Source organism: Berghia stephanieae, chromosome 12 (assembly GCF_034508935.2).
Source record: "Berghia stephanieae isolate SIO BIC M18660-M18661 chromosome 12, UCSD_Bste_1.3, whole genome shotgun sequence".
Classification (NCBI taxonomy): Eukaryota; Metazoa; Mollusca; class Gastropoda; order Nudibranchia; family Aeolidiidae; genus Berghia; species Berghia stephanieae.
This window is the reverse complement of record NC_088371.1, coordinates 30,354,788-30,376,045: the sequence shown is the minus strand read 5'-3', so window position 1 is coordinate 30,376,045 and position 21,258 is coordinate 30,354,788. Positions and strand designations below refer to the sequence as shown.

The following is a 21,258-nucleotide window of genomic DNA, read 5'->3' as shown; positions in this document are numbered from 1 at the left end:
GTCACGAGCAAAGTTAGAAAATTGAAGAATGGGGTCCCTCAGGGGTCGGTACTTGCGCCAATGTTGTTTAACGTTTACATTGGCGATATGCCGAACACTTCCTCCCTGAGGCTGGGATACGCAGACGACTGGGCACTCGTTACTCAGAGTAAAGTGTGGACCCGTCTCGAGAGCGTACTCAGCGAGGACGTCACCAGACTCAAATCCTACTTTGACAAGTGGTACCTGAAGATGAACACTTCAAAAACCGTGGCCACTGCATTTCACTTATGCAGTGGTTGGCACACCCGTAAACTGAATGTCCTAGTCGGGGACCAGCCACTCCCATATGAGCCGCGTCCAAAATACTTAGGGGTGACGTTGGATCGCAGCCTTACCTATCGGATTCATCTCGAAGGGGTTGCCCGGAAGATAGAGAAGCGGAATAGTCTTCTGAGGAAGCTGGCGGGATCGACTTGGGGCGCTAGCCAAGCGCTCCTGAGAACATCCGCCCTGGCACTATGCTATTCCACCGCGGAGTATTGCGCTCCAGTGTGGGGTAGAAGCAGAAACGTTGAGAAGGTGGATGTAAAACTTCGCAAGTCGATGCACATAGTGTCGGGAACGCTAGCAACAACCCCTAGAGAATGGGGCCCGGTGATGGCAGCGATCCAGCCCCCCGATGTCCGGAGGGAGACCATTACGGGAAACTGGCTGAGTAAGATCAAAGAGAGAGGGAATGGGGATACCCCTCTCACGCGCATAATGAACGGTGCCCCCGTTTCGAGCCGAAATAAGTCCCGGCAACCCTTGTACGCAGAATCCCTGACTACGGACAGAGCTGCACATACGAGATGGAAGTCGGTTTGGACGAATTCAATCCCTCGTGGGGACGGGGACCTACACTCCTCTAAGCTTGGTGAGAAGTTGCCAGGCTTTGATACCAGTAAGAGGAGACACTGGGTAGCTGCGAATCGGCTTCGGTCGAGGAGCTGCCTAACGGCCGGTGCGTTACATCAGTGGGGTCTAACTTCCTGTCCTTTATGTCCACGCTGTGGGCAAGAACCCGAAACGGCAGAGCATCTAGTCGAAAGGTGTGTTGTGACGATGCTACCAGGCGGGTTCGCGACGGTGCACGAATGCGGACCGGACTTTGCTGATTGGGTCGATCGTCATAACATAATAGTGTGAACCATAAGAAGCTGCTGCCACACCAAAGGTTCACGCTCAGTGAACGTGGTTTGTTGTTTGGTCACAAACCCATAATGGGATTCAATAGTCTGATGTCACCTCTACCCAGCAACGAGCAGCTTGATTCTAAACAAAGAAAATCAGTACTTCTTATTCTTGCGGGGCTATGTGGTCTTGTGGTGTGACACTCGCTTTCGGATCGGATGTTCCTGGGTTCGAGCCTCGCTCGGCACATAGTTGAGTCCTTGGAGGAGGCTCTTTACTCACATTCTCTCACCGTACTCAGGTGTAAAATGAGTACCTGGCCGTTAACAGCGTTGTCTCTGTCCGAAAAAATTATAATATCGCCTAACAGGCGTCATGTCCCGTCCTACATGTTAAGTGTTGCTGTTGGCCGGGGACCCATTGTAAAGCGCTTTGAGCACGTTTAGTGGATATTGCGCTAGATAAAGCTCATTTTTTTTATGCTGGCTAGAAATTTTCCACATGTCATGTAATCAGAATGTATAAAAGTCAAAACATGATCAGATTTATAATAATAATTTTCTCCTCTGATACACTTTTATGCTCGTCGAGAAGTATGTCTTAAGGGCGTCGGCTATTGTTGCGATAGTTCAGAAACAATTACTAAGTTACTATGCGTCATAAAGACGGAAGTGACGTCGCGACTCTTGAATCATAATCGACCAAATTTGACAAAATATTTTTAAAGAATAAAATTACCAACCTTGCGTCATTGGGAAAGAGAAAATACTTATAACTGAGAGAATTACAACTAGAAGAGAAAATACTTATAACTGAGAGAATTACAACCAGAAGAGAAAATTTCTTCAAAACTGAAAGACGATGCGTTTGTGAACACTGCACAATGATAACATTACTATAATGCAAGTGTGCATTTTTTCTTTTGAATTGATAAACAACCTTTATTTTGGACTGATGACGTCTTAATAAAAATTGACCGTTCCGTAGAAAGAAGACGCAATTATATCGCATTATACAAGATCATTTAGATAGGATGGTGTCAGGCCATGGATAACAAAAATATAAAACCTTGAACTCAATTCGCTGCTTCACCGGCAGCCATTGAAGAATTTCCAGAATAGGGGAGATAAGATCGTCACGTTTTAAATAACATCACTAATCTAAACCTCCCTGTTCTGAACATTCTGCAATTCTTTTAAATATTGTAATTGGGACAAGCAATGAGCAGTAGTCAAGTGTACCAAGAATGAAAGAAGTGACAAGCGTTTCAATGATTTCAGTGCCAATCAAAGACCTAATACGACCAGTGTTTTAAAGATGGTTGTGACAGCTTTGAATAATTTTGGTGATGTGATTATTCATTGACATATTGTTATAAAAAAATGCACCCAGATTGCTAACATAGGAATTAGAAATAGAAACTTTGCAACATGCTACGTCAATTCTATCTATCTATTCTATCTATTTTAATACTATTTCTGCAAGATTTGATCTTTACACACAGCACCTCGGGTTTCTCTTTATTCAATTTCAATTTGTTTATATTCATCCAATTTTTAATTTCATTGATACAAACTTCAACCTTCCGCAAAACACTAACTTCATCATCCTCAGACAAAGGTACATAAAGCTGTGTGTTATCTGCATACATATGGAAGTCAACTGAAAAAGAATTTATGATTTTCCCGAGAGGCTGTGTATAAAGAGTAAAATGTAGAGGTCCAAGAACTGATCCTTGTGGAACTCGATATTTCAACTCAGTTAATAATAATAATAATAATAATAATAATAATAATAATAATAATAATAATAATAATAATAATAATAATAATAATAATAATAATAATAATAACAAATATAATAATAATAATAATATAATAATAATAATAATAATAATAATGATAATAATAATAATAATAATAATAATAATAATAATAATAATAATAATAATAATAATAATAATAATAATAATAATATTAATAATAATAATAATAATAATAATAATAATAATAATAATAATAATAATAATAATAATAATAATAATATAAATTCTAAAAATTGAGAATAATAATAATATTGGGAAGATTTTAAAAATTAATTTGGAATTAAATCGTATTGGAAGAGAACATTAGCACGCCCTTGTTATGATTCAGACTGTCCGGGCAGTCATTTTCAGTCAATAATAGCCCTGTTTTCTAAATGAGGCAAACTAAACAGTTGTCTTTATCAATGGTATGCGTCTAATTGATGATCTATCCGCCAATAAAAGCACACAAAACTAATGCATGCGTCTCATTGTCCGCGCGAGTTTGAAGGAGTGTCACAAATTCCGTCTTATGATTGGTCAAAAATATACTGTTTTTTTTTTTCTCTTTGGTTCGATTTTTATTAACAAGCTGGGTCGTATTTTGTAACAGGGAAATGTATTCTTGATTATTCAGCAAGTTGACTTTTGACCAATGAGATTCGTGACATACTGTCAACTGGAGTCACTTTGCCTTAAGGGCTGACTTTGCCTCTGTATATTTGGACAAAATAGATTGTATTTAGATTTGTAACTGTTATTTCTTTTGATGAAAAATCAAGTCTCCTAATGAAGGAAATAACAACAGCAAGCCTGAGAATACTCAAAATGCTCCAAATCGGTAGATGCAAAGTCACCCTGAGAGGCAAAGTCACCCTGAGAGGCAAAGTCACCCTGAGAGGCAAAGTCACCCCAGTTGACGGTAACCTCAAACTAGTTCGAGCATTATAACTCGTGCCATTTTCCATTTTAGACCAGCATCTTGGTGATTAATACTATTAAGAGTCTCTCGATCAGACTCTATATACGTTGAAGGTCACATAAAGTTTTCTGTGTTGGCGAGTTTGATCTGTCGGGTATTGTCGCCTCCATTAAGATTTACAAAATTAATAGATATTTCGTGACCATGTGTATGGTAGTAGTACTTACGTACACGTATGTGCAGTTTTAGTTTAGAAATAAATAAATAAAATATAATTCCCTTTTTTCATCCCCATGGGGAAATTTTTCTTTATGGTTTATTCCAAGGGAAGACTGGAATAACTCAGGCGTCAGCCGCTGTGCAGCGCGCAAAGTGAGCTAGGGCGAGGTGACTTGTTCAAGGCCACACAGCGCGGCGGGTGATCAAAATCGGTATCTTCCAGGTACGAAGCAAAGACCGTAATAATGAGCCACGCTATCCCATTAATCGCTGCGATTGTTTGCCAAGTGATGACTAACGGGACGGTCCAAATACTCAAAGTGGGTTAAAGCGTAGCCATCGTTATGTTATAGCCTGATACTGAAATCCAAAAGGACTGGCAGTTTGACGTCATTATTTGGTTTTTGCACCGCCTAGTGAGTTGTCGTTAGTAGAGCTCATGGAAACAAGTTATTTCATTGGTTGAACTATTGAATACAACTCACGATTTGTTTTCTTTTGTGGCAAAAGACTGGCATTTTAACGTCATTTTTTGGTCAGTATCAGGCCATAACTTTACGAAGGCCACGGTTAAAGGCGAAGGAGCGTGGGTATGTACTCTCCACTACGAGTCAATTCGTTCTACAAAGAATTGGAGAGAAATAGTTCTTTCATTGTGCGGCTATGTGGTCTTGGTCAATGTGGTATGACACTCGCTTTGGGATCGAAAGGTCCTGTGTTCGAGCCTCGCTCAGCGCATAGTTGTGTCCTTGGAAAAGACTCTTTACTCACATTCTCTCACCGAACTCAGGTTTAAAATTAGTACCTGACCGTTAACAGCGTTGTCTGTGTCCAAAAAAAAAATTGTAATATCGCCCAACAGGCGTCATGTCACGTCCTACATGTTAAGTGTTGCTGTTAGCCAGGGACTCCATGTAAAGCGCTTTGAGCGCGTTTAGTGGATATTGCCGTATATAAAAGTTCAATTCTTATTTGTTGATGTTGTCTTTCATTAGTGTCTCATGTCATAAAAGTAACTTGTAGAACCCACAGGGAAAGATTCACAATACAATTCCCTTTATTCATCCCATAAGGGAAATTTGTCTCTAGGGTCTATTCCAACGAAAGACTGGAATAACCTAGGCGTCAGCCGCAGGGCCGCGCCGCAAATTGAGTTAGGGCGAGTTGACTTGCTCAAGGACACACAACTCAGCGGCGTGTGATCGAACTCGGTACCTTTCGGGTACGAAGTAAAGACCGTACCCGCTGAGCCACGCTGCCCCCAATGAAGGGATTCCAAGGCCGTATTAAAACGGATAAATCAGAGAGCTACACGTAACGACATTGGTCCAAGAGAATCCTAGGAAGTAGTGTGAGTGAAGATTCTCTACCTCAAGAAGTCGGGAGGAGTGGCTCTAGATAGACTAGAACTTGAAGCGACTTTTTGTAGGGTCGTAGATAGCTCAAGCGATCTCTACGGAAGTCGTACCAGTAAGGTCGCGGGTTCGAGCCTCCATCGCCGCCGCGTTGTTGTCTTCTGACACTTTCCTACTCACTTCATTTCTTGTTAAAAACTTTGTAAGTAGGTTATTTTGAACACATTGTGTACCATGGTCAATGCATTGAATCCATCACCCCTTATTGATTTCGTGGATAAAACCAAAACTAGATTATGAAGAAATAAAATTGTTCGTATCCAATCAAGAAGCAGTCATACATGAATGTATGTGTGTCTGTTAGTGTGTGTGTGTATATTGGTGTGTGTGTGTATGTGTGTGTGGGTGTGTGCGTGCGTGTTGGTGTGTGTGTGTGTGTTTGTCAGCCAGTTGACACTAGCAAAACCTATGATTAAATTGTATTTACTAGATCTAAATACAATCCCTGGTAAAAGCTTTTATAATGTTTCTCAGTGTTGTCGAGTTCCGAGAGGAGGGAACAACAAGCCGTCGTTGTGAGAAATGAATTTATCCTTCCTTTTCGACGGGACATATCGTCGTTAAGAAGAGAGATCTAGTCACACAATCACAAGACAATTTAATAGCTTCGAAAAAAAGGGGAAAAAAGAGAGAAAAAAGGAAATTAAGCCAAAAATAAAAAGCAAACAAAAAACGAAATAATTAACATTACAGATTATTTCTGCCATCACTTATTTTGACAAGGCTTGAAGAGACCATAAGGATATTGAACCCTCAGGGCAGAAGACCAAGGGGAAGGCCACGAGGAACACGGGGAAGAATTAAAGAAGCTCATATACAAAGAAGTGATAAGACATGGAACCAGATAAAAAACGTTAGCTCAGGATAGAGAAGGATGGAAAATGTTTGTCTGTGGCCTGTACCCCGACCCAGGGTGAAAAAGGCAATGGTGATTATGATGAGGGTGAGGGAATGTGAGCAAAAAGCCTTTTCTAAGGACTCAACTATGCGCAGAGCGAGGCTCGAACACATGACCTTCCTATCCGAAAGCGAGTGTCATACTACTAGATCACAGAACCGCAACGTGTTCGCCATTCTTGAATTATATTCGCTGAAAAAAGGGGGAGGGCGCTTTGAATGTATTTGAATCATCACTGAATGTAAACGTTTTTAATACTAGATTTCATGTATGTTTTGTATAACCTTTCAAAGGAACTGCAGTTTTCAAATACAAGAGATGCATAATTAAGATGACATAAACATGGATTTGACCTCTACCCTCTGAGTTCCTGGTTGTAAGCCATATTGCTTTTTGACGCAAACCAGGAAAACGAATTCCGCGCTTCGCCTCTCTGGAGAAATACTTGTCAATTTTCCTATATGACAAATGTGCATGTTCAATCCATATTCTTAATCAGTTTTTATTAATGTAGACTTCACAACGGGACGCTACGACTCTGACTTTCAAATATTAAATTGTAACAATGCTTATGTCAAGTGTGTACAAAGCGTACATTTTGCTGTGTGATTTTGAATCCAAGATGGCTATAATTTTAGTGCACATGAATCTTGTGAAATGTAAATTCCTGGTCAAGCCTGTGGGCGAGTTTCGCGATCGCTTTCACAACAGAATTCATTGTTTATACCATCGTATTGTAAAACATCAAAGTTTTCACTCATCCCATTCTAAAGTATGATACTGTAACCGATGCAAATAAATCGGCTTAATGTTACCAACAATTCGAGTGTTCGAGTTAATTATCATTAATATCCATCAGAAGATTGTGAAGATATCCACGTCAACGCTTGCCCACAGGTTGTGGAACGGGCTATAGAAATCTATTGATTGAAAGATAATATTATCTTAAATGTAGTCATGAACGTGTGATGTCACCGTGACATGCAACACACACACACACACACACAACACACATACACACCACACACACAGACATACATCCGTCGATATAGAAGATAACCATTATAAGATAACAATGCATGACATTTACATACAAGATTGAAAGCCATGTTATCAGCACTGCAAACAAGTATTATTCGCCCATCATATAATTCCCTGTCTACCAACCTTGCTTAAAGATACAGATAGAACACAAGAAATATATAAGCATAAGTGTTGTTTCCACGACAGGAAAACTTATTAGAATTGGTGATAGAGGGTATCTTCGAGGGGGGGGGGGGGGGGGGTTGGGGGGGGGGGGATGGGATATTTTTGATTTTGTTTTTGTTTTTATTTTGGTTGTTCTTTTATTTAGTGTTGACATATATGCAGTACTGATACTAAGGTTGCAAAATGAGTTGTGGTATATTTAGCTAGGCGAAATAGGGTAAAATTTTGCAAATTAGTGATGACAGCACCAAATTTGATACAAAGTAACTTGAGACGTAATCCATGAAATATTTGTTGACAATTCGACGCTTTAAAAATATTTTATATTTAGCCCGTGTAAGCAGTTGATTTTTTTGGCTTAAATAATTATCGTTGTTAGAAATGTGACTTTATGTGATATAGGAACCGTATGGGCCGGTAGTAAAGCTTTATTGTGAGGACTTGGGGGGGGGGGGTGTGAGGGGAGGAGATGGTGATGGTGTTAGTTTTATTGGTGTTGTGTTGGTCGTCATCGTGATGAAGATGATGGTGGTGGTGATGTTGGTGATAATAATGATGATGAGATGATTGTGATGATAATGGTAGTGATGATGGTGGTGATGGCGATGACGATAGCGATTATCAAGATGATGATGATGAGGTCGTGGTGGTGGTGGTGGTGGTGGTGTGGTGACAGTGGTAGAGGTAGTGATGATGATGATGATGATGATGATGATGATGATGATGATGATGATGATGATTATGATGATGTTGGCAACTATCAATTTAGATAATGAAAGACCTTCTTGGTGACGTTTATTAACATTTATTTTAGACGATGAGGATCCAACAAAAATCATCGTTATTAGACAAACGACTGAGGAACAGATTTTTCTTTGGAGAATTGAGAGAATACAGCAGCAGCCTTTTCCAGTTTATCCTGGTCTCTTTGAATTATTTTAACCGCGCAATATAAAGCTTATACCTCATTGTCGTTTTTTTCCATGTGAGTGTGTTCAAGTAAACCATATGTTGTCTTATTGGATGCTAACAATAATCCCTTTCCTGAGGTATAGCTGTCGAGGCCTGGTAGTAATCTGTCTCTGAACCTGGTTGGGTGGACACCGACGACTGGATGCAACCTCATGCACAGTGTTCTTTGCTATACATATTGATTAATTCTGACAATTTATGAACTCTTTCTTTGCTCTGTTCTATACTTGTTTTTGGTGTGTTTTATATAGGAAAGTTTTTGAGAAACACAATGAATAACATTTTGCAACAACCTAACAGAAAACATGAATCAACAACTCCAAACAGATGCGATCTTATTAGACTTTAGTAAAGCATTTGATAAAGTCCATCACCATACCCTGGCTATTAAATGTCGGAGATATGGAATCATGAATAACACAAACGACTGGATAATGGATATTCTCACTAACCGCAAACAACTCAAAGAGCAATGTCAGAGTCAGCTCCAGAACTACAGGTGTGTCCCTTGGTACTGCACTGGGTCCCCTCTTGTTCATTACCTTCTTCAATGATTTGCCTGAGAGATTGACTCTAGGAACTCAAATGAGACTATTTGCGGATGACAGTCTTTTGTATAGAGCGATGAAGCAGAAGGAAGACAGAAATTCTTCATCGGGACCTTGATTCCATAAAATTAGCAACAAAAGGAAGATAATACCATCACAATATACAATACATAACACCACACTACAAGAAGTCACCAAAGCAAAATATATCAGCGTAACGGTAAACAATCGTCTGACCTGGAAAGACCACATTGCAAACATATGCAGGAAGGCAAACTCCACCCTGGGATTATTGAGAAGGAACCTCTTCGTGTGCATAATAAACATAAAAGAGAAATGATATAAAGTTTATGTTAGACCAACACTCGAGCATAGCAGTATGGTATGGGATCCCAATCACAGGGAAATAGAATCAATCTAACAAAAAAAGCTATAAAATTCGTTCAATAAAATCTCCAAACATATCAAAGCCATATATTACACTCCATTTGGAACCATTGAAGGAAGAGAGAGAGAGAGAGAGAGAGAGAGAGAGAGAGAGAGAGAGAGAGAGAGAGAGAGAGAGAGAGAGAGAGAGAAAGAGAAGAATAAACTAAATGTCTATACAAAGTTGAAAAAAACCAGGTCAGGTGCCATTATAAGGCCTCCAACCGAACAAGAGGAAACCTGGCAAATGTATGTTGCCACTATCTAGAGTGGACTACCATCTTCACCCGTTTCCGCCCTCAACAATTTGGATAACTCCCAGCAAAACAATTGTGAATGCGCTGCTGAGTCTTCCACGAGGAAGTTTCAGATTGAAGAGGAAGAGGAAGAAGAAGAAGAAGAAGAAGAAGAAGAAGAAGAAGAAGAAGAAGAAGCGGTTCACCGTTCTCTCCCTTCGTGAAGAGAGTGAGGTCAGGAGTATAATCCTTCTTATGGAGCGTACCCCTGAAGGTACCCTTGGCCGTAGGATCGTACACTAGGTGTAGGGGCAGCGTGGCTCAGTGGTACGGTCTTTGCTTCCTACCCGAAAGGTACCGAGTTCAATCACCCGCCGCTGCGTTGTGTGGCCTTGAGCAAGTCACCTCGCCCTAGATCACTTTGCGGCGCTGCTCTGCGGCTGACGCCTGGGTTATTCCAGTCTTCCCTTGGAATAGACCCTAAAGACAAATTTCCCCTTGGGGATGAATAAAGGGAATTTATTTTTTAAATTTTTATTTTATTTTTACAGTCCATCCATGAGTGGTGTTGTCTACCTGCCTGGTTGCCGTCTCGTAGCCCCATTCGTGGTGATGGCTATTAAAGTCTCCCGGACAGATGGAAGGATGGCTAACCACCGGCACCGGTGTAGTCCAAGTCGCTCTAGGTGGTTTGTAGATGTCATGCATGCAAACACAGTCCACCTACCTCTACGGAAATTCTATTCACCCCGTTGCTGTCCGTTGCGCTCTCAATGACCCTTACCTACGATGGCTCTTTAGCATAACCGCTAACCCATTCCTTGAGCCCCGAAGCGTCCTCTCGTTGGACCACCGTATTGCCTGTGATCTGGAGTCGAGAAGATTGCGCGCCTGAATAATGGGTATCCTGTAGTAAGAGGATATCAACGCAATGGGCGGCCAGTAGATTAGACAAAAGCTCATTTTTTTGCCATACTCTGGGTCTCAATATTGAGGGATAATATATGCGTCAGGTCGCTAACCCTGGTATCACATTTTTCAGCTAAAGATATGGTGGGACGTTCGCTTATTTCTCGACCGTGGCGACGACCATGGCGACACGAACGCGGTAGTATATGGCTGGGAGGCCGACCGCATCGTCATTGAATATCCTGTCTCGTGTGCATTTCATGAACATAGTACTGTGGAGCCCGGGACGGCGGAGGCCGTTTGGGCACCGGGTTGGATTTCCAATAGTCACATATGGGGTGTGCCGCTCAAGTGGCTCGATAACCGGAAGGTCTCGTGACGTTCAACCGGGATTTACTCCGTTGCCCCCGATATGCCTCAAGCTCCCTCACCGCGTCTGGTCGGAGATCCACGAGGGAGGTCCCAGTGCCTATTTATCTTGCCAAAAAACTCGGCCAGTGGTGTCAAAGTAAACAGTGAATCTGTCTCGGACAACTTTTGTTTCCTGTGTTGTGTCTTGAGAGATGTTCCAGCGATATTTATTACATTTGGACTATGTATTCTGAGTCCATCTAGAATATTATTCTTCATGACCCAGTTGCTCATTGGGTGTATCTTTGGGGGGGGGGGGGGGCGGTTTAACTGAATGGTGTGGATGACACTCCTTGTCGCAATATACACGACGTTTACACATGCTATTTGTACATGACATCAGAGAGGATATATAGCTAACGCTTAGAGAATCTCTCGCTCGCCAAAATAGCCCGTATCTGGGTCAACAGCTGGACGTGGAAATAACCGCGTATAACAGTGACCTAAGATGGCGTCGACAACACAAAATAAATGCCAGTGGTGTTCCGGTATCAATTGTTCGAATTTTCCACACAAGAGACCAGATTTAGATTTCTTCCGTTACCCAAAGGGTCCTGAAAGGTGAGACAATTAAACTTTAATCTAATAACCTTAACAAAGAGCTATACTTCTAGATCAACACGTCTAGATGTGTTACTAGAGAAAAACGAACTTTAGATTTCTGATCCAGATCTAGTCTACTGAACCGTGACTGTAACCCATAAAGCTGGATCACCGGGGGGGGGGGGGGGGGGGGGGGGGGGGGGGTGGACGTTATCTTCTTCTTCTTCTTCTTCTTCTTCTTCTTCTTCTTCTTCTTCTTCTTCTTCTTCTTCTTCTTCTTCTTCTTCTTCATCTTCTTCTTTTCCTTTTCCGTAATAGCAGATGTGGCTGATTTAAAGCACATTAAAGGGTATGGGGCGACGGTGTAGCTACACGGCACTGAATTATAGCCATATATGTTGTGCCAGTGGATTTATGCTCGACAGGGATGACTAGATAGGATGTATATTGACTAGCCTTATGATGCCTATGTCTAGTCTCTAGTACAGTAGTAATCTCAATGAAGTGAGCTTAGTGTTTTTAGAAGTTGATCTAAAGAGAAGCATACATCTAGTCTCTCTCAGCCAATTAGTATGTGCTTTTGTGTATAATGTCATGGTCTCAAGTGAGTAAAGAGCTACTCGACTATGCATAAAGATATGTAGAATGAGGCCCCAGAATTTACTAGTTACTATAAATGAAAAACAATTAACGATTTGTTTAAGATGAAATAAAAAGAAAGATGAAATTTAATTAAAAGAGATAAATAGTGATTGTGGTAGTTACAAATAGAAATGTGAATATATTACTTAACTTATGATGATATAATGTCAGGTTCGTAAGGTTACGTTTCCAGGCAGTTGGCAGGCTTGGATAATATATTCCTCCGATAACGGGCTCAGGCTCATAAAGTTCCACTTTCAGGCGTTTGGAAAGGGGTTATTTAGATGTTTCTTCGGCAGCGGGCTCAGGTTTGATCCTTGAGGATTATACAGTCAAAGGTAAAAGCTCCGGCGTCTTGATGGTGGAGATAGAATATCCACAAAGTACCAAAAGATAAAAATCTTCAAATATATATGAGGAATGGAGCGACTGGCCGTCTGGCATAGATTGTGGAGAGAAGTGAGTGTAGAATGTTAGACCTATCAGATTTTATTATAAGTGGCTACGTGACAGAATGTAGAACGAAAAGTATTCACTAATTAGAAATTAATTCGAGGGAAGGCTGTAAAAGGAAAGACGATCTAATATTAGAGGGTAAAGTTTATCTAAGCCTACCGAAATATAACTGGAGTGAGATGAATTTAGTTCTTAATAAAATAAAATTTAATAAGATAATTGTGAACAACCTTTACCGTGACATATAAAAATAACTCTTAATCTGACATAGCTCTCAATCAATTACTAATAATAGATCTAGATCTAATATTGAACTGCGTTTGTTATCTTTTACAGGTCCAGGCGTTAGGTCATCAACTGCAAGCGTGCTGACTTGGATGACACGTCAGCTGATGCACTGTACAGAGGAAATGTTTTATGTGAAGAACTGTTTGATGCATCCTGCTTCAGTGCATGTGCAGTGCACAGAAAAGGTCTCTTGAAGAGTGCTGTGCAAAGAACGTCTACAGTCCCGAATCCACCTCCCCAAGCAAGTCCTAGACCTCCCTCCAATCAAAGGCCTGTAGCTACGTACAATAGTGGAGCTTCTACAAGCTTACAGTCCTTCCTGAAGAAAAACCAGTGCCTTCTCCTCCTGTCAATAAGAAAGTGACATCGCTGCAGCGTCAACTGTGGGCGGAACGCTCAAGGACATGGCGTCTGCGGCAAAAGATGTGCATGAAGCAACAGAAGGAGGAAGATCCGAGCAAAAATAAATGTGGAAAATATAGACACAACACTGTCGAAATACATGTAATCGGAGGCCCTCGAATTCGTCTTCAAACAGATATCTGTTTCAACTGCCGAAGGGAAAGGAAGGCGATTGACAGAGAGATAGATAGATAGATAGATGGATAGATAGATAGATAGATAGATAGATAGATAGATAGATAGATAGATTCATAGACACATAGATAAATAGATAGATAGACGGATGGATGGATTGGTGGATGGATAAATGGGTGGACTGGTGGATAGATGGTTGGATGGGTGGAGGTATGGATGGATGGATGGATTAATAGATACATCCTCATCAGTTCTCTAATTTCCTTTTCTTCTTTTAATCTGACACATTTTCTTGAATGATATTTTCAATCTCTTTCACTTGATATGCCTACTTTGCCTATACTGTATTTTGATGACATCATTTTGAGTCTGCCCGCCTTTTCCCATTTCAACATGTGTCAACATTTGGTAGAACACCCCTCCCCTCCCTCCCTTAGCTGATGAATTAGTATGTAATTGCTCCCTTAAATATATTATTTTTGTTCTCACAGGTACGGGCTTCCAATGTGTGCGCAAAAGGGCGGCGATGTACGAACAGAGATAAAAGCTTGACTTTATCCTTATATCACTCTTCCCGCAAGGCCTACAGATTCCTTCAGCGGCTGTTCAAACTGCCATCACCAAAGACTCTAGGCAAAGCCATCAAGAATGTGAACATTAAGACTGGACCATGTGCGAACATTTTTCACCTTTTAGAACTTAAAGTCCAAACAATGAAAGGGGTTGAGAAAGTCTGCGGCGTCGTGTTGGATGAGATGGCTTTAAAAGCCTTCCTCCAATACGACCCCTCAAACGACGAAGTGCAAGGCTTTGAGGATTTCGGCCACATGGGGCGACCACAAAAGCATGCAACCCACGCCCTTATGTTCATGATTAGGGGTATCAGTACAAAATGGAAACAGTCGATTTCATATTATATCCTTTCAAATAGCTGCCATTGGTCTTGTGCCAAAACGTGTAATATGTGATCAACGAAGCAATAATAGGACAACGTGTATGCGTTTGCATATTACAGCACAGCGACCTTTTTCATGCTCGACAACCTGAATATTTTTTTAATGTTTGATGCACCACACCTGCTCAAAAGCATTCGTAATAATTTTAAATCCCAAGGATTTTTGGTAAAAGGGCATCATGTGTCATGAGATCATGTTGTGAAGTTCTACGAAGTGGATTGCACTTCAACTATTAGATTAGCACCAAAAGCTTACCAGAAAGCACATTAGCATGCCACCATTCAGCCATTTAAGGGCGAACTTTGCTACACAGGTGTTGGGCCACAGTGTTGCTGCAGGCATATCAACGATGGCAGCAGCAGCTTCTTATGGCTCACACTATTATGTTATGACGATCGACCCAATCAGCAAAGTCCGGTCCGCATTCGTGCACCGTCGCCAAACCGCCTGGTAGCATCGTCACAACACACCTTTCGACTAGATGCTCTGCCGTCCCGGGTTCTTGCCCACAGCGTGGACATATTGGACAGGAAGTTAGACCCCACCGATGTAACGCACTTGCCCTTAGGCAGCTCCTCGACCGAAGTCGATTCGCAGCTACCCAGCGTCTCCTCTTACTGGTATCAAAGCCTGGCAACTTCTCACCAAGCTTAGAGGAGTGTAGGTCCCCGCCCCCACGAGGGATTGAATTCGTCCAAACCGACGTCCATCTCGTATGTGCAGCTCTGTCCGTAGTCAGGGATTCTGCGTACAAGGGTTGCCGGGACTTATTTTGGCTCGAAACGGGGGACCGTCCATTATGCGCATGAGAGGGGTATCCCCATTCCCTCTCTCTTTGATCTTACTCAGCCAGTTTCCCGTAATGGTCTCCCTCCGGACATCGGGGGGCTGGATCGCTGCCATTATCGGGCCCCATTCTCTAGGGGTTGTTGGTAGCGTTCCCGACACTATGTGCATCGACTTGCGAAGTTTTACATCCACCTTCTCAACGTTTCCGCTTCTACCCCACACTGGAGCGCAATACTCCGCGGTGGAATAGCATAGTGCCAGGGCGGACGTTCTCAGGAGCGCTTGGCTAGCGCCCCAAGTCGATCCCGCCAGCTTCCTCAGAAGACTGTTGCGTTTCTCTATCTTCCGGGCAACCCCTTCGAGATGAACCCGATAGGTAAGGCTGCGATCCAATGTCACCCCTAAATATTTTGGACGCGGCTCATATGGGAGTGGCTGTTCCCCGACCAGGACATTCAGTTTACGGGTGTGCCAACCACTGCATAAGTGAAATGCAGTGGCCACGGTTTTTGAAGTGTTCATCTTCAGGTACCACTTGTCAAAGTAGGATTTGAGTCTGGTGACGTCCTCGCTGAGTACGCTCTCGAGACGGGTCCACACTTTACTCTGAATAACGCGTGCCCAGTCGTCTGCGTATCCCAGCCTCAGGGAGGAAGTGTTCGGCATATCGCTAATGTAAACGTTTAAACAACATTGGCGCAAGTACCGACCCCTGAGGGACCCCATTCTTCAATTTCCTTACTTTGCTCGTGACGTCTCCCAGCGCGACGTGGAATGGCCTTTCCCCTAAGATAGAAGAGAACAACTTCAAGGTCTTTTTGCACCTTTTGATTTTTGCAAGTTTGAGCATTAACCCATCGCATCAGACCGTATCGTACGCCGCTGATAGGTCTATAAAGACAGCACCTGTTTGCTGTTTTCTCTCGAATCAACGATGGCTAACCCGAAAGCATTCCCTGCAGAAGCCAGTAACACTTCAAACTTTGTTGAGAAGTTTGATCAGCTCTTCAACTGCTTTAATAACCGCAGCCTCAGAAACAAGAACGTGATGGGCCACGCAATTACTGCTACTTCAACACATCATGATTTCTTGACCGAATCTGTGTAATTACTGCTACTTCAACACATCATGATTTCTTGACCGAATCTGGGTAATTACTGCTACTTCAACACATCATGATTTCTTGACCGAATCTGTGTAATTACTGCTCCTTCAACACATCATGATTTCTTGACTGAATCTGTGTAATTACTGCTACTTCAACGCATCATGATTTCTTGACTGAATCTGTGTAATTACTGCTACTTCAACACATCATGATCTCTTGACCGAATCTGTGTAATTACTGCTACTTCAACACATCATGATTTCTTGACTGAATCTGTGTAATTACTGCTACTCTCTAACACATCATGATTTCTTGACTGAATCTGTTTAATTACTGCTACTTCAACACATCATGATTTATTGGCTGAACTTTTGTAGTTGTTGAATACAATTGGATACAACAACAAACTGTTCCATTTCTTGATGGATGGAACTTAACGTCCATTGTCTCACCGAGCTGTGGACAGAATTGCACATGAACTTTGGCTTCCACTCTATCTACTCACAGACTGCCTCAATCAGGACTGCCTTGAGAACATGTTTTCTGTGATACGAGGTAAAGGAGGCCATCGATTCAACCCTGACTGTGGCCAATTCAAAGCTACTTTAAGGCAGTGTATGGTTGACTCGGTCCTCATAACAACTGACCAAAAAACTGCAAGGAAGACCTGGACACTTTCCTTTTCTCTCTTGACACCATCTCTTCCTAAGGGTCAACAATGGCAGTCAAGACACGCCTTCCGCAAGATGTGCCACAGGAAATTCGACAGCTGATGTTGCCATCAACGATGCCATCCCTTACACCAATTGAACAGAATGTAACAACTTACATATCTTGGTATGTTGCAGTCAAATTAATGCCCCATGTGTGTATAGGCTGTCAAGATTTGAAAGATGACAAGGACCCTGGTAAAGGGAGTCAAGTATTCCTGCATGCAAAGAACTTTCAGGGTTGCAAAAAAAGTGAGTGGAGCAGGCACTTATGTTGGTAGCAACAAGAGATGAAGTGAGTAGAAAAGTGTCAAAAGACAAATTAGAATAAAAGATTTTCGCGGCGATTATGGGGGTTTGAACCCGCGACCTTATTAGTACGACAACTCCGCCTGTCCGGTGAAAGCGTGACTCTACCGTATGGGCTATCCACGATCCCCCCAAAAATCGTATCTAACTCAGGTCACTCATTACTAGATCTCTCTCTCTCTCTCTCTCTCTCTCTCTCTCTCTCTCTCTCTCTCTCTCTCAGACTACTGGAGATCGCGGGTCCAACACACACAACCTCCGCGAAGTTAGTTGGCCAGCAATTAAGCTTAATAGTCAATATTTTCAACACAAACATGTAACATAGAAACAATTGAGACATTGAGTATGCTCCGGTAATTGGGGTTAATTTTTAATTCAGAAAAGCATGGCGGTCTCTGTGCACCAAGTTCAGAACTTCTCTGTATCATAGAAATTATGGATAAGGAATTCAGATACGCCATTGCTCCGGCACTGCAAATTACTGGTCTGAGAAACAGGATCATTAGACGGCTTGTGGTAAGCATTCCACCCCACATGGGCCTCGGTTGCAAAAATGGAAAGTATGACTTATTTTTTTATGTAACTAATTTGTTCACTAATGTCAGACTTCACCATCACATTAAATTAATGAATCAGACACTTTCAGAAAAAAAACAGCCCACCCATAGAAAAAGGAAGGCTGTCACATTTCGTCATGTGTATATTTGATATGTCGCTGATTGGTTTTCTTACCGATATGCCTGTTGTTGGCGTCCGTCTGTCTCAGGAGACAATGGTTGTATACCGAGGTTATCAATTCTGGTCTGTCAATCATCGGTACTGGCGCAGCATTGTCCTTTTATTCTCTTATTGTATTTGTGATGTCACTGAGCCATTTTTCAGTTTATAAAATGTGTTTTAGATAAGATTCTACAATACTTACACGAGACAGAAAGAGAGAGAGAGAGAGAGAGAGAGAGAGAGAGAGAGAGAGAGAGAGAGAGAGAGAGAGAGAGAGTCTTTTTGTGTACATGTATTTTGTATTTTTCTCCTTCATTATGTTTAATAGACAGGTAGATAACCACGCCTCTCGGACAATCAGTAAACAATGATAGTGATTGGTAGACACAGCAAACTACACGTTTTACTATCGATGGTTTGTGCATAAGTAATACTCAATGTTCTACCGCTTGATCAATAGAACCAACACAGAAAATTATGTGTAAACCTAAACGTTTATAATCTGATCAAGAAAATCATGTGATAACTCGTCACCAATTTGGCGGTATAAAAACAATAACAATGATCAGAGAGGGGTCGATTTCATTCACGTTACTGTTTATAAACAACCAACTATGTTTGTCCGAGCACGTGTGAGGGTGTGTCACAAATTTCATGTTTTGATTGTACTTGTGGTCATTAATCTATGCAGCGCAACTTGGCGGCAACTTATTCATGCATGCTATTTTTTCATTGAACATATTTGGAACTATAAGTGTGTTAATTAAACACACACGTACAGAGCGAGAGAGAGAGAGAGAGAGAGAGAGAGAGAGAGAGAGAGAGAGAGAGAGAGAGAGAGAGAGAGAGAGAGAGAGAGAGCCGGCAGGTGTGTCGCGGAATTGCACAACGAGGCGATCAATTTAAATTGTGACCCTTCGCCTCAAAACGATATTAAGTAGGGATGGTTAAGAGGTTGAAAATTAAATTTATAGCCAGAAATATCAGACTTGTGTTGAGTTTGTATGTTTTATTGAGGAGAGTGGATACCATATTTTAGGGTGCTAATGTCAACACTTTATATTTATGACCACTTTAACATTTAATTCGGCTTTTAAGCATATGGTTCGTTCCGACATAATTCCGTTTTGAGACGATGGGTCACAATTGCTTCTCCCTCATAATCCTCATACTTACACCAAGTACACTCTATGCTTCTTGCAAATAATGATACAATAATATTATTGTTTTGTTTCATTCTTGCCAGTCTCGTCGGCACTGTCTAGTTAATCGTATAATAGATAGAATGCGCTTGGCCAAGGAGTTCACAACATTGCCATCCGGAAGTATAATGGACCAACACACAAACTCTGTGTAACCATGAACTTTTATAGCCTGGTTAATACAGTTTAGTGAGAACAACTCACAAACGCGGATGGCAAAAACAATAACTAAGGCCTGAGTGACGTCATCTGCATACTATCAATAGGACTTGTTTTTTTCTGGTGATATTTTAAATTTTAAAGTATCGTTTCAACGTACTTCGAGAAAGAGTGCAGTGTTATCTAAAGTCGTGAGATATTAATGTGCACGAAGCTAAAGACGTAAAATTGCATTAATATTTATCTCATTTACAAAGTAGGTATGCCACATCCCACCTTGATTTCACATCCTTCTTTCCTCCATGGTTAATATTATTTCTCTCTCAAATTGTAACCCAGCCCTTTTTATTTTCCTAATTTGTCTCGAAAAACCAGAACCTACAAAATTAACCATTTAGGACAAAATAGCAGCTGTTACTGCTCTCGCCATCGCCATCACTACTGTTACTACTACTCCTACTACTACTGCTACTACTACTACTACTACTACTGCTACTGCTACTACTACTACTACTACTACTACTACTACTACTACTACTATTATTATTATTATTATTATTACTAGCATTACTACTATTACTACTACTACTACTACTACTACTACTACTACTACTACTACTACTACTACTACTACTACTACTACTACTACTACTACTTCTACTAATACTACTACTACTAATACTATTCCCACTACTACTACTACTACTACTACTACTACTCCTACTACTACTGCTACTACTACTACTACTACTACTACTACTACTACTACTACTACTACTACTACTACTAAAATTACTAGTCCCACTACTACTACTACTACTACTACTACTACTACTACTACTACTACTACTACTACTACTACTACTATTACTACTACTACAACAACAACAACAACAACAACTACTACTACTACTACTACTACTACTACTACTACTACTACTACTACTACTACTACTACTAAATATGTAGATGACCATGTTGTCGAATTCCCATCACTAGTTAAAAGTTGTTCTTCTATCAAATCGTGGGTGGTATGTCAAAATATCATGACTTCTGTTCTGTTCGTCTCTATAGCAAAAGTTAACCCCCTAACTAGAAATTGCATCTACCTTGATGTAATACGCTCCAATAGTCATGACGTCACTTCCCTCGTAATGACGCATGGTAACTTAGTAACTGGCTCTAACCTATTGGAACAATGGCGGACGCCCTTATGAAATATTTCTCCGACGAGCATAAAAGTGTATCCAGAAGATAAAAACATTATAAAATTTATAATTTTAATATGATCATGTTTTATCTTTTATACATTCTGATCACATGACATATGAAAAGTTCTAGCCAGCATGACGAATACAAAGTACCGATTTTCTTTGTTTAGAACCACGCTGCTCGCCGTTTCTGGGCGACGTGACATCAGACTATTGAATCCAATTGTTTTGTGTCTCTTGTTTTGGAAGAATAATATACGATATTGTACAATATATACCTTGATAGTATAGTGATAGGACACGACACGACTACACCACAAGGGGACAGTTGCATTGAACTTTGGAGAACCTACCCGACCTGGGTTAGCTTACATGTCAGACTTGAGCAATTATATGTGTCAGTGCATGACGTAATCAGGTGACATTTTAGGATTTTAATCTTTATTTGAAGTAAACCAGGTGAAGTGTCATGAAGTTATGGTCGGATGTATGGGAAAGGTATC

At 41.2% G+C, this 21,258-nt stretch overlaps 1 protein-coding gene across 2 annotated transcripts in view; it reads right to left on the bottom strand.

The window, feature by feature from the left end:
- Positions 1-21,258, bottom strand: part of LOC144958400 (sulfotransferase 6B1-like) — a 38,942-nt gene that overhangs the window by 8,194 nt on the left and 9,490 nt on the right. The window contains exon 1 of one of the 2 annotated variants that reach the window (XM_078890400.1): positions 7,009-7,073. The exons of the other annotated variant lie outside the window; for it this stretch is intronic. Within the exon in view, the coding sequence (XP_078746526.1) occupies positions 7,009-7,058 (50 nt within the window). The 5' untranslated portion in view covers positions 7,059-7,073. Of the gene's footprint in view, positions 1-7,008; positions 7,074-21,258 lie in introns of those variants that run through there. 2 annotated transcript variants of the gene reach the window in all.